This window comes from Schistocerca serialis, chromosome 4, assembly GCF_023864345.2.
Source record: "Schistocerca serialis cubense isolate TAMUIC-IGC-003099 chromosome 4, iqSchSeri2.2, whole genome shotgun sequence".
In the NCBI taxonomy this organism is placed as follows: domain Eukaryota; kingdom Metazoa; phylum Arthropoda; class Insecta; order Orthoptera; family Acrididae; genus Schistocerca; species Schistocerca serialis.
The window spans coordinates 849,504,589-849,521,350 of NC_064641.1; the positions used below are offsets into that span (position 1 = coordinate 849,504,589).

General features: G+C 43.0%; 1 protein-coding gene across 1 annotated transcript in view; it reads right to left on the reverse strand.

The window, feature by feature from the left end:
- The window catches only part of LOC126473482 (solute carrier family 22 member 7-like), a 578,452-nt gene that overhangs the window by 517,567 nt on the left and 44,123 nt on the right, over nucleotides 1-16,762 (reverse strand). The window contains exon 3 of the mRNA XM_050100557.1: nucleotides 1,331-1,561. Within this exon, the coding sequence (XP_049956514.1) occupies nucleotides 1,331-1,561 (231 nt within the window). The remainder of the gene's footprint in view (nucleotides 1-1,330; nucleotides 1,562-16,762) is intronic.

The window sequence follows — 16,762 nt, forward strand, 5'->3', positions numbered from 1 at the left end:
ACATATAACAAAAAATTTCTTTTAAAGATCTTTGACAAACTTCTCATCATTTTTATAAAGTATAACTTACAGTCTTGATTTTCTCTTCTACTGCTCTGTATACATTTAGTATTTGTGTGTTTGCTTCTAAAGTCCCGTGTCACAAACTTACATTCATGGCATGCACTACACATTTTTAGTAATGACTAATGCAATATGGTGGCTTAAACCATTTTATCCCACTAAGTATTCATGTTGTTTTGCACTTCTTTGTAAAGAACTGTTAACATTTTCTGAATACTACATACCTTTATTTGTATCTTTTTTAGTATCCATGAATATGGTCCAAGACTGAAACCGGAAGATATTTGGGTTTAACATAAAAGCTCCTGATGGTTCAATTATGTATTTTATGCATAATTTTGTAAGTTGAACGATCCACACAACAGTTGCTGAATCAACAATATTTTTGTTGTTTACTACTTAACACTAAAATTCCATCATCTGGTGTACAATAAAAAAAACCACTTAACTGACTGACGTCGTCTCCAATTCCAGTGTTGTCATTGATGAAAAGTTCTGCAACTGAATTGAAAATGGGTGACCAAGGATCCACTGAGCAGTTCCCATGCTGTGTGACCGAAATTTTCGTTCCATGACAACGCTGGGGAAGGGGGGAGATGACCTCAATCGGTAAAATGTTCTTCTTTTTTATTTTAATCCAGGTGACGGAATTTTAGTATCCAGAAATCGGTCGTGTAGGCAATAAAAACCTCTTTTGATTCAGCAGCTGTTGTGCGGTTCCTGAAATTTACAAAATACAATTGTGGCTGCTCCACAAGAATTCGAAGAAAAAGTATAGTCAGAGAGTTAAATTTCAGCACTGGCAAGGAAGAAATACAGCGACAGCCTGGGGCCCTGTTCCCGCCATGCACGCACTCATAAAATAGTTGCGAGACACCTGGGGAATTTTTCAGATAAGAACTGCTTGAGCCTGACCTCACGGAATCCTCCTCTGCAGGAAGTCATTTTACTTCAAGTAAAGGTTCCTCCCTAAATATAAACTGCATTTCATGGACGTACTGTGCATTATTCCTACAGCCACATGGTTGCATAAAGAGCTGGAGGCCACTTCTGCTGGTTGTTTGTGAGCTTTCAACTCAGCGTGTGCCAGCTCTCCAAGTGGCTCACTGCTTCCCTCAATCAGATGTAGGCCTCTAGTGTACGGGCGACTGCAATGCCACTACCCATTCTTGTACTGACAGACAGGGATTGTTCATATCCTTTAACACCAAATGGTAACAGAAAATACAAAGGTAATAAGAATAGAAGGACTTTTTTTTTCAATTACATGTCACCCATGTAGCCGAACAGCAGTCCCAGGAATGCTCCAATGTTCTGTGCATAGAACATGACGTCACTGACAATGTGCATGTCGTCGCAGACCCAGTTCATCTCTGACGGCACCGTCTGAGTGTACCACGAGTCGTCGTACTCCCAGCCGTGCTGGCAGGGCACCTCGGAAGCACCGTCCAGGGCGCTTCCGTTGTACATCAGGCACTTGCTGAATGTCCCTCCTTCCCTGTGTAACATACGTAGAACCTCATTATAAGAGCATTTTACAACATAATCTGAAAACTATAGCACTGGATACAACTAGAAATCTAGGACAAAATCCAGAAACTGTTTGAGAAATTTGGTTTGCACACTGTTGTATTGCCTGACAAAAAACTAGAATCAGCCACAGGACACCAGAGATATTTATCGTTTACTGATGCTCGATCTCTCTCCTGTGTTTTGTGAGTTGCAGTGGATTCACTCTACAGCTGTTTTTTACTGACAGGACTAGAGCAAGGCTTCCCAACCCCTTCCCTTAGGGGTCCGCTGGCTCTTTCTATGGGGTCCGCGGCCACCTTTCACCAAATCGTGTAAAATAATGAGTAAAATTACTGAATAAAAATGTGAAAATCAAATTTATCACTTTTTTTTTCGTGTGATCGCCAAGCAGCCTTTGCGGTTCCTAAGTGAGAACGTATTCACAGTTTAGTGCCGGAAAATGCGGCTTCTCTGAATCTACTGTTTCGCAACAATACGGGGGTCGTTTGGTCCCGGCTCACGGCGCTAGATGCGCTGAAACCTTTTACGCATGCGCGGAGCGAGCTTTGTCGACCAATCACAGCGCTCGCTGGCACGTATGCAGTCCCAGGCATCATTAAATGTTAAACTTGCTTTGTCAGTGCACTACCTATTTCATAAGTCGATTTTTGACCAGTTTATTATTCTAACATGGATCGGTGGCTGAAGTCAGGATCACTGAAGAAATGTGCAGTTTCTCCATCGCCTTGACAACAAGGGAAGTTTCCAGTTGAAATGAATGAAGAGGGAGGACGACCAAAGGAAGACTTTACATACATTTGAACACTTTTCTTCGGATTCCATGAACCCCACCCCCCCCCCCACCCCCCCACACACACACGGCTGTTATGAAACATGCATGCTCCTTACACATCAGTAGCCAAATGTTAGAAGTGAACAGACCATAAGCGAACAGTTTGGACGTGACGTTGATTGCTCTTGGAGGTAGACAGCTCCATCGTGTGAAATTTCAATTACCAAGTAATTTTAATCAGGCTATAGTGTTTTGAACAAAGTGAGTAAATCCGCTAGTAAGTGTCTGGATACAATGGGAATTCAAATTGGATCGTTAATTTCAAGTTGTTTTCATTCATCTCTAAACCACAGACTATTGATACTTCGAGGGGGGAGGGGGGTCATTGGGAACATAGCACTTGCATTAAGAAGCTTTCAGTTCCCATGGGTTTCGCTCTGAAATTTAAAGTTACTGTGCTCCTGACTGACTAGGGGTCTCATGTATTTTCGACTGAAGAAGGGGTCCGCCAGCTGAAAAGGTTGGGAAGCCCTGGACGGGAGTGTAAGGAATCTCTTCTGGAAGACACCACTCAGTCTTACTATGTGGACTAAACAGTGAAAGACTTTATGTGGAAAAGGACAGTTACGAATTAAACTACTAGTACGTTAAATTTGCCTAATTTTCTGACAAAGTGAAGCACCAAGCATGTTGATGAGGTACTCCCATGGCCAACGAGATACCCATATCTCTGCCTGACAGAACACACGTTGGGCAAGCTCGGATGTCAACTCTGTCCTCGTGCCAGAATCCAGGAGATAAATGGTTGAAATGACTCTCAGCACAATGGGACTTAACTTTTGAGGTCTCAGTCCCCTAGAACTTAGAACTATTTAAACCTAACTAACCTAAGGACATCACGTACATCCATGCCGGAGGCAGGCCAGGAGATAGAGGACGAGTTACAGCACATGTTGGTCAGCTTGCCTCGGATACAACGGCAATAGAACCAATGCATGCATCCAGGACAGAGTGTGCGCAACGCCATACTGATAAATGGGCTAACACTTCCAGGATTTTTGAAAATTTGACTCGGTTTTTTAGTCACTGCAGTACACAAAACCCTCAACTCATGAATTTTCAATTCGTTTCCTCCTTCCTTTTCGGTGCTTCACTTCTTTTGTGAGGCACTGAGTGGGAAATGAAGAAGTGGTCTGTGATGGAAAATTAATATTTTTCTACAGGATTAAAACATAATTGAAATGGTGTAAATCTACCTTGTTTCATCCATGAATCTATTGCTGCTTTAATATGTTGTTGTTTACTTTGCACAAATATGGTCTTAATGTACAAGTTCCTAGAACTGTAAGCGAATGATAATGTGAATGAGCCGTGGCACGGCTCTCGGGCGCAAGACGCTATCGATTACTCCTCTGGTTGAGGCTGGCACTATGTGCGATCGTGAGTGCCTCCTGTCGGAGCGGGTCCTAACGAGGGAGTGAGTGCGAGTACGGGAGTCTGGGGCGGACAGCAGGGGAGAACGGACATTGCGGCCGCACTCTGAGGCCACAAGAGAAGAGTTGTTGTGCACGGCCGAGAAGGGAGCGTTGAGCAAGGCGGCAGTCAGTGTCGCTTTCCGGGGACAGAGTTGCGGCAGTCCAGCGAGCAGACACCAGCTCCGGGAAAAGTGCTCCGGTTTGTGGACGTGATGTGGGTCGTATTTTGGCGCACTATAGTTTGCTTGGTACGCATCTGCTGCTCCCTTTATGCCCACGTGTGTTGTTCTGTCCGTATGTGCATTGAAAAGGTTACGCTTCGGCTGGAACAGTGATTTGTGCTTTACGTTCATGCACCCTCACTCATTTGTTTTGCTGCAGGCAGCTGTAATTTCAAAGATTTTTTCAGTCGCAATTGCCTTATCCCGGTGGTGCCTAGTATCCGAGAACAAGACAGCTAACGTGTGACCTGTTGTTTTGGGTTTTGGAGTCCTGTTTGGGCAACCTAGTTATCACGCACACAAATGTATTGCTGCCGAGTGAGGTTAGTCGTAATCTTGTGGAACTGAGCTTTCAGTGACTGGCTCGTCTGCAAGTTAATTAATTTAACCTTTGTGGTGTGTTGTTTTTTCGCTTTCAATGGTGAATTTCTTGTCATTCATTTGTGTATGTTTCGCCGTTAATGATAACTGTGAGTAAGATAGCAAGGTCTTGAAGGGCTTGCGTATCCTGACTGTAATTTGGCAACTGTTTAATTTGATTTCTTGTTTATCGGTCTGGTGAAAACTTATGCCAAGTTTACTAATTTCCGCTTGTGGTCCGGAAGTTGGTTTGAAGGTAAATCCGTTGGTAAATCTTTACTGGACCTAACTGTTAACTGATCTTGCGTTGAACTAATGCCATTATTAAATCGTTTCTTGTGTGCTATAAATTGTATTACCATAGACAAGGAGACAGGGCAAATCCTGTGGTCGAGGGGTAGGCTCGGTTGCTGCTCTGCGTGTGGCGTCTTGTCGCTCGCTATCATTTCCCGCGTTAGTACGGGCGGCGTGAGATTTGTTTGCTCGTGGTTGTGTGGCCGCTAGTCAGCTGTGCCTGCTCCCGCTTCAAGGTGTGCCGTGTTTCGTAAGGCGTACGCCGACTTTCAGTCACTGTTACTCCTGTGTTGCTGTCGGTCGCTTACCGAAACGTTAGTCTGTTTTAGCACGGTGGCCACTGGGCCGTGACGATGTCGATTGATGACCAGCGTTGGGGCGGTCGTCCGCCGTCATTGGCTTCGGTCGCTTGGACTTGGCAGTTACCTTCTGGTTAAACAGATCAGACTTGTTTATTTGCTGTAAATTCCTAAGTAGTTTGTGAGAAAAGTTGTAACTCAGCTTTTCATGATTTGATACAATTCAAGCATTTTGGTAAGGCATTTTCCTATCTATGTTTTATTTAAATGAGAATTCTTTATTGGGGTTATTCACCTGTTGAAGCTTAACATAAAATGTGTAACTTAGCTCTCATGATTTTACTTAATTTAAGGATTCTTGTAAAGCAGTCCTTTATCTACGTTTTATTGATTGGAAATTCTTTATTGGGGTTATTTACTGGTTGAAGGTTAACATATGTTTGTAACCAAATTTATGTCCTTGCTTAATTGAGATTTGTTAAGAGCCTTTATTGCTAGAAGATCATTAAAGCTTGGGTGATTGTAATTGTGAATACTGTTGTCTATGTTGTGGGCTACCCTTCCACTTCCACAGCCAAGCTGTCCTATCTACCAGTACAGTGAAGACTGTAAGGTAATGACAATGTGTCAAATGTGCAAATGTGGTAGTCCTTATTCAAAGGCGGGGAGTAATGTTGTTCGGTAATTTGCCTTCAAAACAATTACCGGTATACAAATTCATTGCCTTTCAAGTCACCACCAACTCTCTCCTGAACCAGAAATGAAACGTGGAAACACATTTTAAAATGTTTAATTTCTAATGTATTTTCAAAAATAGGAAATTACACATACAGAAATATGTGGGGTTTTTAACGATACGTCAGTGAGATCCAGTGAATACCATTACCATTTTGGTTCATGTCGTGGTGTGGAGCTTGTGATCTGGGGCAAAAGGTTGGCATCAAACAACAAGAGGAGTGGACAAAGGACGTGAAAGCGAGAATCAAATTGGAACACAAATAGGTCTCTTACATTTACTGATTTGTTTCCAACTGAAGGCATTCCTCTAATTTCTGCACACACACACACACACACACACACACACACACACACACACACACACACACAGCGCATATCATTGATAATTCGTACCGTTCTTTGACCAATAGGAGACATATTTCAAGTGACTGAAAACCAGTGCAGGGCCAACGGCCTTGCCGCAACGGTAATACCATTTCCCGTCAGATCACTGAAGATAAGCGCTGCCTAGCACTGTTGGCAAGCGGGGTGCACGCAGCCCTTGTGAGGCAAACTGAGGTGCTACTCGGTTGAGAAGTAGCGGCTCTGGTCTCGTAAACTAACAAAACGGCCGGGTAAGCAGATGTCACCAATATCATTTTCTCATTGTTTAGCGGGGGTCAACTCAAAACAAATAGCGCTCATCGCGCCTTTCATGCCAGTGTCGACAAAAAGTGTCGGTTTTTGTTTCCCATTACAAACAAAATGATACTTAAAGCGTAATTTCAAGTACCCATTCTATAGAGCTGATCCAGGTTAGTATGAGGTTAATTACCCCTGAGGGGTAAATGAAATTTTCTAAAACGATTAGATTCTGTTTCAGTCATGAAACTAAATCATTTTCAAAAGTTTTTGAAGTTTGTGGTAAGGTCTTATGGAACCAAACTGCTGAGGTCTTCGGTCCCTAGGCTTACGCACTACTTAATCTAACTTAAACTAACTTACACGCACACATGCAAGCCCTAGGGAGGACTCGAAACTCCGACGGGGGCAGCCGTGCAGACCGTCACAATGCCTCAGAATGCGCGGCTACCTCGCGTGAACATTTGCAAAATATTATTACTACTATCACAATTTTGAAAGAATGTAATACTGATTATATAAATTATCAATAATTATTGTTTCTCAATTAGCAGCATTAATACGGTGGAGGGTAGAGGTTCCTCACATAGACCAGTATACACATACGTTGCGCTCTGTCTCGTACATCGCTGATGATAAAAGCGTAACAAATGCTAATTATCTCAAGAAAATGTCTCCTCCAAGCTATAGATAGGACCTGCAGTAGTTCAGAAACTGCACCATTACTCTCTTCCAAAGAGATAAAAGAAATAATTGACAGGATGTAACAGCAGTAATTCCACAATCGCTGCTATAGTGCTGTTATTATTGTTATTATTATTATTGGTATTACAACTACGCTACTGGCCATTAAAATTGCTACATCAAGAAGAAATGCAGATGATAAACGGATATTCATTGGACAAATGTATTAAACTAGAACTGGCATGTGATGACATTTTCATGCAATTTCGGTGAATAGATCCTGAGAAATCAGTACCCAGAACAACCACCTCTGGCCGTAATAAAGGCCTTGATACGCCTGGGCATTGAGTCAAACAGAGCTTGGATGTCGTTACAGGTACAGCTGTCCATGCAGCTTCAACACGATACCACAGTTCATCAAGAGTAGTGAATGGGCGTATTGTGACGAACCAGTTGCTCGGCCATCATTGACCAGACGTTTTCAGTTGGTGAGAGATCTGGACAATGTGCTGGCCAGGGCAGAAGTCGAACATTTTCTGTATCCAGAAAGGCCCGTACAGGACCTGCTACATGCGGCCGTGCATTATCCTGCTGAAGTGTAGGGTTTCGCAGGGATAGAATGAAGGGTAGAGCTACAGGTCGTAACACATCTGAAATGTAACGTAACCGTTCAAAGTGCCGTCAATGCGAACAAGAGGTGACCGAGACGAGTAACCAATGGCACCCCCTACCATCACGCTGGGTGATATGCCTGTATGGCGATGACGAATACACGCTTCCAAAGTGCGTTCACCGCGAAGTCGCCAAACACGGATGCGACCTGGATTCATCCGAAAACATGACGTTTTGCCATTCGTGCACCCACGTTCGTCGTTGAGTACACCATCGCAAGCGCTCCTGTCTGTGATGCAGCGTCAAGGGTAACCGCAGCCATGTTCTCCGAGCTGATAGTCCATTCTGCTGCAAACGTCGTCGAACTGTTCGTGCAGATGGTTGTTGTCTTGCAAACGTCCCCATCTGTTGACTCAGAGATCGAGACGTGGCTGCACGATCCGTTACAGCCACGCGGATATGATGCCTGTCATCTCGACTGCTAGTGATACGAGGCCGTTGGGATCCAGCACGGCGTTCCGTATTACCCTCCTGAACCCACCGATTCCATATTCTGCTAACAGTCATTGGATCTCGACCAAGGCGAGCAGCAATGTCGCGATACGATAAACCGCAATCGCGATAGGCTACAATCCGACTTTTATCAAAGCCGGAAACATGATGGTACGCATTTCTCCTCCTTACACGAGGCATCACAACAACATTTCATTAGGCAACGCCGGTCAACTCATGTCAGCACGTTGTAGGTGTCGCCACCGGCGCTAACCTTGTGTGAATGCTCTGAAAAGCTAATAATTGGCATATCACAGCATTTTCTTCCTGTCGGTTAAATTTCGTGTCTGTAGCACGTCATCTTCGTAGTGCAGGAATTTTAATGGCCAGCGCATTACTGTTAGTGTCTGAAGTCCGACGCAAATCATTAACAGTCTGAAGTCTTCCAGTTTCCGACCATTCAGAAGTAGGAGGGCAGCTATCAATCGAACAGTAACAACAGTGCACACATTTTAACTTGGTTGGTTTTAAATGGATCTGCAGTGTGCACGTCAAGCAATTGTACAATGGACAGTAATGATGCCAGGGAATTGTGTGTTGTAACAAGTGTGTGCCCTCACTGCATATAGTTAGCTTTCTTATCTGAGAAGGAGTTGTGGGTAACCTTTGCCATGCACCACGAACTCCTTTGTCATTCATTTATCTCCTTCCCTTCCCTCCCTCCCCCCTCCCCCCCCCCTCCCACCACTCACACACACACGCACAAACCAAGTATCCTTCATCTTTCGTCATTTTAAAAATTAATGAGTTTCAAGAAAAGTCTTTCATTTTATAGTTTAGTTTGGTGCTAAAGATGGTAATGTGGAAGAGGGCGGCGGTAACAAACGGCAGGGCAGGGCAGGGGGTGGGAGGGGGTGAGGATGGGGGTGCTAGCTATTGTCTGAGTGCACTTAGGGGTAGTGGTCTAGGAAAGGTTGGGAACCACTGGTATAGTGATATATTTTTTATCGATATGTATTAACCAGGTTAGTAAAACACAAACAATAACCATTACTACAGCACCAGCTGAGCACCGCTGCATGATTGGCAGGAGCGGTCTGCACCCGCCAGGCCAATCGTATCACTGCCCGAGTAATGGTTATTGTTCGAGTTTTACCAACCCTTTTAAATACATATACATAAAACAAATATTGAACCAGGCGAATCTGAGACCGCCTTATCGAATGAACACGTAAAATTACGCTAATAAATCGTTTTGTTTCTGAAGGCGAAACATAACGGTACTTCCCGTCGAGACTGGGCATCTCATGAAAGACGTGATGAGGAGTACTGACTCCAGCTACACGCTGCAGAAACGACAGTGCAAATGTCTGACGAAACACCAGAGAAAATGTGCCTGACAGTTGTTAGGAGAGACACATTGTATACACTAGGTGATCAAAACTATCCGGACACCTGGCTGAATATGACTTACAAGTTCACGGCACCCTTCATCGGTAATTCTGGAATTCAGTAGGGTGTTGACCCACTCTTAGCCTTCATGACAGCTTCCACTCTCGCAGGCATACGTTCAGCCAGGGGTTGGAAGGTATCTTGGCGAACGGCAGCCCATTCTTCACGGAGTGCTGCACTGAGGAGAGGTATCGATGTCGGTCGGTGAGGCCTGGCACCAAGTCGGAGTTCCAAAACATCCGAAAGGTGTTCTGTAGGATTCAGGTCAGCCCTCTGTGCAGGCCAGTCCATTAAAGGGTTGTTATTGTGTAACAACTCCGCCACATGCCGTGCATTATGAGCAGGTGCTCGATAGTGTTGAAAGATGCAATCGCCATCCCCGAATTGCTCTGCCACTGTGGGAAGCGAGAAGGTGCTTAAAACATCAATGTAGGCCTGTGCTGTGATACTGTCACGCAAAACAACAAGGGGTGCAATCCCCCTCCATGAGAAACACGACCGCACCATAACACGACCGCCTCAGAATTTTACTGTTGGCACTACACACGCTGGCAGATGACGTTCACCGGGCATTCGCCATACCCGCACCCTGCCATCGGATCGCCACATTGTGTACCGTGATTCGTCACTCCACACAACGTCTTTCCACTGTTCAGTAGTCCAATGTTTACGCTCCTTACACCACACCAGGTGTCGTTTGGCATTTACCGGCGTGGTGTGTGACCTATGAGCAACCACTCGACCATGAAATGCAGGTTTTCTCACCTCCCGCCTAACTATCGTAATGCGAGCAGTGGATCCTGATGCAGTTTGGAATTCCTGTGTGACGGTCTGCATAGATGTCTGCCTATTACACAATATGATCCTCTTCAACTGTCGGTGGTCTCTGTCAGTCAATAGACAAGGTTGGGCTGTACGCTTTTGTGCTACACGTGTCCCTTCACGTTTCCACTTCACTGTCACATTGGAAACAGTGGACCTAGGGATGTTCAGGAGTGTGGAAATCTCGCCTACAGACGTAGGACGCAAGTGACACCCATTCACCTGAGTGCGTTCGAATTCTGTGAGCTCTTCAGAGCGCCCCATTCTGCTCTCACCATGTCTAATGACTACTGAGGTCGCTGATATGGAGTACCTGGCAGTAGGTGGCAGCACAATTGACCTATTATGAAAAACGTACGTTTTTGGAGGTGTCTCGATACTTTTGATCATATAGTGTATATGCCAGTGTAAGACTTTATGTTTCTGATTCTGTCATCTCTGCAAAAATTCTCTTTCCAACGTGATTTGTATAGTTATTTGTCAGTATCTGTGAGAGTGCGCTTTGCACTGGGAATTTGACAGTTTGCGGCACACCTAGTCCCAGTCTCGCGCAGCCAGCCAAATAAGCATTGCTCCTGAAGTAGTGCGTCAAAAGGAGGCACTGCTGGATCCAGTCAGAAGTTACAACGAGCAAGTTCTTGGCAGAGCCAAGTGCAAGATCCTCGAGAAGCTGAAGTACTACCTGAGTGAATTTCATGCTGATAGTTGCACCCTGATGGTTTTAAGATTGACGCAGTGCACTGTGTTGTGTGCGAGTGGTGCCTTGGGTGTATCTGCCAGCAACAACATTCTGCGTGGTAGCTGATGTAACTTGCAGCGTGCAGGTGTGCACAGTGAGTGAGAGAAGTTCAGCTTCTTGAACTACAGTTGTAATGTGTCAGGCAAATCCAACACCTTCCATGAAAACCCTGACACAATAAGCAAATCCAGCAGTATGTCACATAGCTCCAAATAAATCGAGACATTAAATTAACAAAAGTAATACGATTAACGAGTGAGCAAATGGAATACCACAGACTAACACAAGAATGCCTAAATGAATGTCATACCTTCCCACCGTGAGACAGACGCAGTTCCAAGGGGAGAAACGAGAACAGAAGCTGAGAGCAGAACCATGTTAAGCTAGAAGGCCCTACGATAAGGGACGGACACCCACGTCGCCAGCTAACCACCAGGACCACCCCCAGTCCATGTTAAAAGATAGAGCCCTCCAGAAGAACAGTATAGGTCTTACGATAACACTAAAAGGGCCACACCAGCTGCAAGTTTTAGCATGAGACATTGTCGCGTCTCTGTTACGTTGCAAACGTTAAAAACATTGCCCCACCACGAAAAGTATAACGTTTCTCATTGGATAGACCGAATTTTTGTAGGCGGAGCTTAAGGTTAATATTGAGACCCTGATTGGTCAGTTGAAAACACAGCCGGATAGCTTTTTTTAAACCAAATTCGGTAAATTGTAGTAAGGAGAATTTAGGAGAGAGTTGCATCCGAGACGGCGAGCTGCATGGAGCTGCGCCGCCCGCCGCCCCCTGACGCTGCCTAACCAACGACGACGCTGCCTAACCAACGACAAGGTAACGAACGCACGCGATGCCGCATAACAGCGCATAAAGCTCCACTCATAACTGCAGAAGGCTCATCAGTTACACCCCCGTTTTACGTAATACTGGTGTCGATCATCAATTAAATCTCATGGTGTTCACATTTGCTACTTGAAATAAAAATCTGAAACGCGATGACATTTCTGTTATATAATTATTGAGAAGCCACATCAGCTGCTGTAATTTACGACAAGTTGGATAAGTAATTCAAGATAACTGAGGATCACTGTAGACCATTTTGATAGTTTTCTCTTCCGTCAAACTTAATTTAAACCTAGATTATAGATGTGATATGGCATAGGTCATCCTTAGATCCATTGTAGAACTTGGAAACCCATTCAGGGAATAGTCGTTCACATTTTTGTTGAACGCAGTTGGTTTTCATCATCCTGTATTAAAACATTTCCTTTTATCAATAGTGCAATTTGTAAACAATGTTTTGTGAGTAGAATAAAATTTCCAATGGTAAACTTAACTGCTCTTTCGACGTTATTTTACCAGCTAACTAAAAATAGGAAACCCTTGAACCCCTTGCACTAAATTTAGTTAGTATTAAGATTCTTTTACAGGGAGTGCAGTGGATCTGACGCTGAAATCATTAAGTATTTGGTTATATCATTGCTAGTCTCACTGAACTCTTCTGAACTCTACATGTTATGTGTGGTCTGGCGACTCCTTACCCGCAACAGGTCCCAGGTTCAAACTAGTCAATTCCCTACAAATTACGCTCAGAGCGTCGTTGCGCGAAAGTGGTAGGGGGACACGACTTAGAACAAACAGACACCACGCAGAATATTAGACAGGCTGTGAACTTAACTAATTTTATTTGGTTCAGGATGCTTTTGTTTAAACTACACAGCGAGCTTAAATCAGTTGTTGGCACAATTGTACAAAGAATTCATCTCCTTATTTGTTCTATGCGAATGTTCAATAGAATAGATACTTTGAAGAAGGAAAGTGCCGAAAAATAGATTTTTGTTTGTTTCGTTTTACCAAAAGTGTGTTAGCATACAGACGCACTTTGTGAGCCAAAAATGAGTTACAAAAACGGAGAAACAAAACCTACTCATCTGTTGGCTTAATCAGACTTGGAAAATACTTGGCAGTTTGGAGAACGGAACGCACTGCAGTTTCGAATTCGTTCACCCTCTGCGCTGGTGGTCCTACCTGCTTTTCAGTTCTTTAATACATCGCGTTTTCAGTGCATCACGGCATTGTTTTGTGTTTAATTTTTCAACGTCTGAGTTTACATATCTGTCATAGAAGCAAATGAAGAACAAATTATTGATGTAGCAGCTAAGCTACATGTTTCAAAATCGTGTTTGGAGTTTCTAATGCGATGCCATGGTTTTTGTTGTAGGCCACATTTCCTGACGAAGTATGTAGCATGCTGCTGTTGCAAATAAACAGTTTGAACCCTGAGATTGAATGACTTCATGTTCTCAGTGACATCTGATAAGGTCAAAACTGTAACACCACTTCAGCGCGCTTTCTCCTTGCATTCGTAGCTACTGGTCGATTCACAAAAATATGTGATACGTTAGTACCTCCGAAAGCGAGGGCACTCCTTTCTTCGAGGTAATCGCAATTTTGGGACTGTGGAAAGGAAAATCAAACGACTACACAGAATTTAAATATCACAACAATACACTGATTTAATTCAATTCACAAGGAAAATAAGATGCAATATTACTCAAATCTCTGATGAAAATACACTGGATTTCAACAATCAGTGGCCTTAATTCCACAAATAATCAACAAAGTTCCTGTAAAAGTCCCCATTTTCGATTTACAAGTTCAGGCAGTTACAATATTCCTTCCGGAGGGGTTAATTAACTGTATCTCCGTTGTCTGATATTTTGGTGAAAAATATTTTCTTTGCCGCAAGAGAACAATGCAGGATGCCCCACATACCATCAGAAACCGTGTGCAGTGAAAAAATCCCGATACAAGATATGATGGTACAACATGTACCCAAGATAGTTACATACATTCCATATCAGAACTGGCCACTTTGCGAGGCGGTGTTGATGTGACCAACAACAGCTACTGCGAGGGCGGAGAAAATGAAGCGCATTGATGGTCTTTAGAATAAATTTCATAGATAAGGCTTTCAAAGTCTGTGAGAAGTACAGATGTTTCTTGCATATGTCGTATTTTTTAAATGATTTGTGAAAATGTAACTGTTTCTGATGTTGTAATATGAAGTTTTAGTGCTTAATTCATGATCAGGTTGAAGAAGAGAACAAATTCTCGGTTTTTAATATTGTGACGCCTCCTTCAGAACAATTCATCGTCCTAAGGTTCTGGTATAGGAGTCTAATGTAAAGAATCTCATGTAACTGTTTGGTTAAGACAAAATTATAATTAAGAACAGGCGAAAGTTTTTTTTGTATTTACCCACAAAACGAGATTTTCGATTAGTTCCCTTCTTCAAACTACAGAATCAATTGTGTGTGTTAATATATCAGATTTTTTAAGATATTTGTGTCGGTGTTTTGGTGTAGTGTGTGGTAGCTTGTGTGGTCGCTGTCTAGTGGAAGTAGTAGCAGTAGACCAATGTGTATTTATATGTTATTTACCTCATCCCAGATAAATCTAAGACTTGACCGGTATTCTTATGTTTAATTGCAGAAGTTGTCTCCAATGTCATTAGTTGTTATGGCTGAGGGCCATGCTCTGTAAATTGTGAATGTTAGTACTCGATTACGTATCCAATGGCAAAGGCTCGATTTTAATTCTGTTGATTGTGTGAAAGATATTGGCTGCACTGAATGGTTTGAGCCCTGCTCAGGGACTTCTAGGAGCTACAGGAGGATATATTAATTTACTGAAAGTGTAACAGCATGCTGTTGCTCACATGTATTTTATGCTTAATAATTTAATACTTAAATTCATTTCCACGGTTGCACAACCACCAGCCCGACCCCATTCCAGTTATGTTCTACACAACAGTTTCCATTCCACTGTAAGCATATGATTTGTCATATTGACTGTTCTTTTGCTCTGTGATTAAATTCGTGATTCTTATTAGTTGATCTGTAGCGGCATTTTAGATTTGTGGGATTTCTGGGATTGTGAGCTGTTCTATTCCGATGTGGTTATCATTTATTTTTTAGGTTGATGGGAAGGAACTTTATATACTTCCTTTTTCTACGCTATTTAATACTGAGAAAAGTGTTAATGTGTGAACTTTTCCATGTAGCGGGTGGCAGCATTCTTGAAACTGTTAACTGATCTCATGGCGGTATTTTCTCTATGTACTTTGAACCTGGCTTCTCTGCTATTGTGCTGACGACTTTTTTTCTTTTTTGTGAGTAAATTTTTGACGGCCAATAGTTCGACCAACTTTAGTTCCTCAACAATATTTTTTCTTATATGATTCGTATTTGTTTCATTCATATATTACTGTAAATCCGTCATCATTACATTGTAAATCCTGCCTGTTTTGTAATTATGACTTACCCTCCCTAATCCTATCCTATAGTTTTGTTTCTCTAATGTGCTTGCCTGTTATTTTTCTGTGTGTTTCTCTCAGTTTTCTTGATTTTGATTAAATCATTTACTCATTTTACTATCAGTTCGATTATTAGTCTGTTGCCGATACAGCATTTTTCCTTCTGATACTAAAATATAACTAATGTTTGCATTTGTTATTTTAGTTCTTGTTAACTTTATATTTAAGAAATTTGTCTGTGACAGTTATATTTCCAGTTCATTCAGTTGCATTTCAGTGATATTTATTATTCCTGAGTAAAATTTGTGTGGAAGCTTTTAACTATGTGTGGTGTGGTGTGTGTGTGTGTGTGTGTGTGTGTGTGTGTGTGTGTGTGTGTGTGTGTGTGTGTAAGAGAGAGAGAGTGAGAGAGAAGGGGGATGCAGGAAGGGGGATAGAGAGACAGACAGACACGCAGACAGAGATAGAAAGAGAGAGAGAAAGAGAGAGAGAGACAAAGGATGAGGGACAGAGGGAGGTGAAGAGAGAGATGTAAGTAGTACATGTGCAAACTGTATAGTTTTCGTTTAGTTGAAGTTCTTTCCCACACTGTCTCCTAATTTCAGTACAGAATGGCCAGCCTATTTCAGATATTAAGGAAATTTCACGCAAAATTTCATATTTTATTTTTCTTTGAGTCTTTCAAGTTCTCAGATGGCTGTGAGCGCTATGGGACTTAACAGCTGAGGTCATCAGTCCCCTAGAACTTAAAACTATTTAAACCTAACCAACCTAAGGACATCACACACATCCATGCCCGAGGAAGGATTCGAACCTGCGACCGTAGCAGTCGCGCGGCTCCAGACTGAAGCACCTAGAACTGCTCGGCAACACCTGCCGACTCAAGTTCTCTTGCATTATAATTTCAACTATGCCTATCTGCCACTCAAACTTGTTCCTCAGGACAGAAGCAATTCATTTAAGAGGAAGCTACTAAAGTCAATATCACACGACCCACAACGGCGTCTCTGCACAGTAAACTAGCGTATCCATGCCACCGTTTAGCCAATGGGGGACATGAATATGGGGGTCAAGTCTGTGGTTGCTGGAGAGCCTCGATGGGAAAAGCACAGTTGCAACGCTCTCTTGTGATACTGACTTCGGCAAGAACAGACAACTCCTGCCGTCCACACGTGGTCCTGCTCACCAGTACCAGCCACCACTCTCACAAAACCTGTCCCGCAACCTACTCAGTTCATCTCTTTGTCCAGACACCTAGACTGG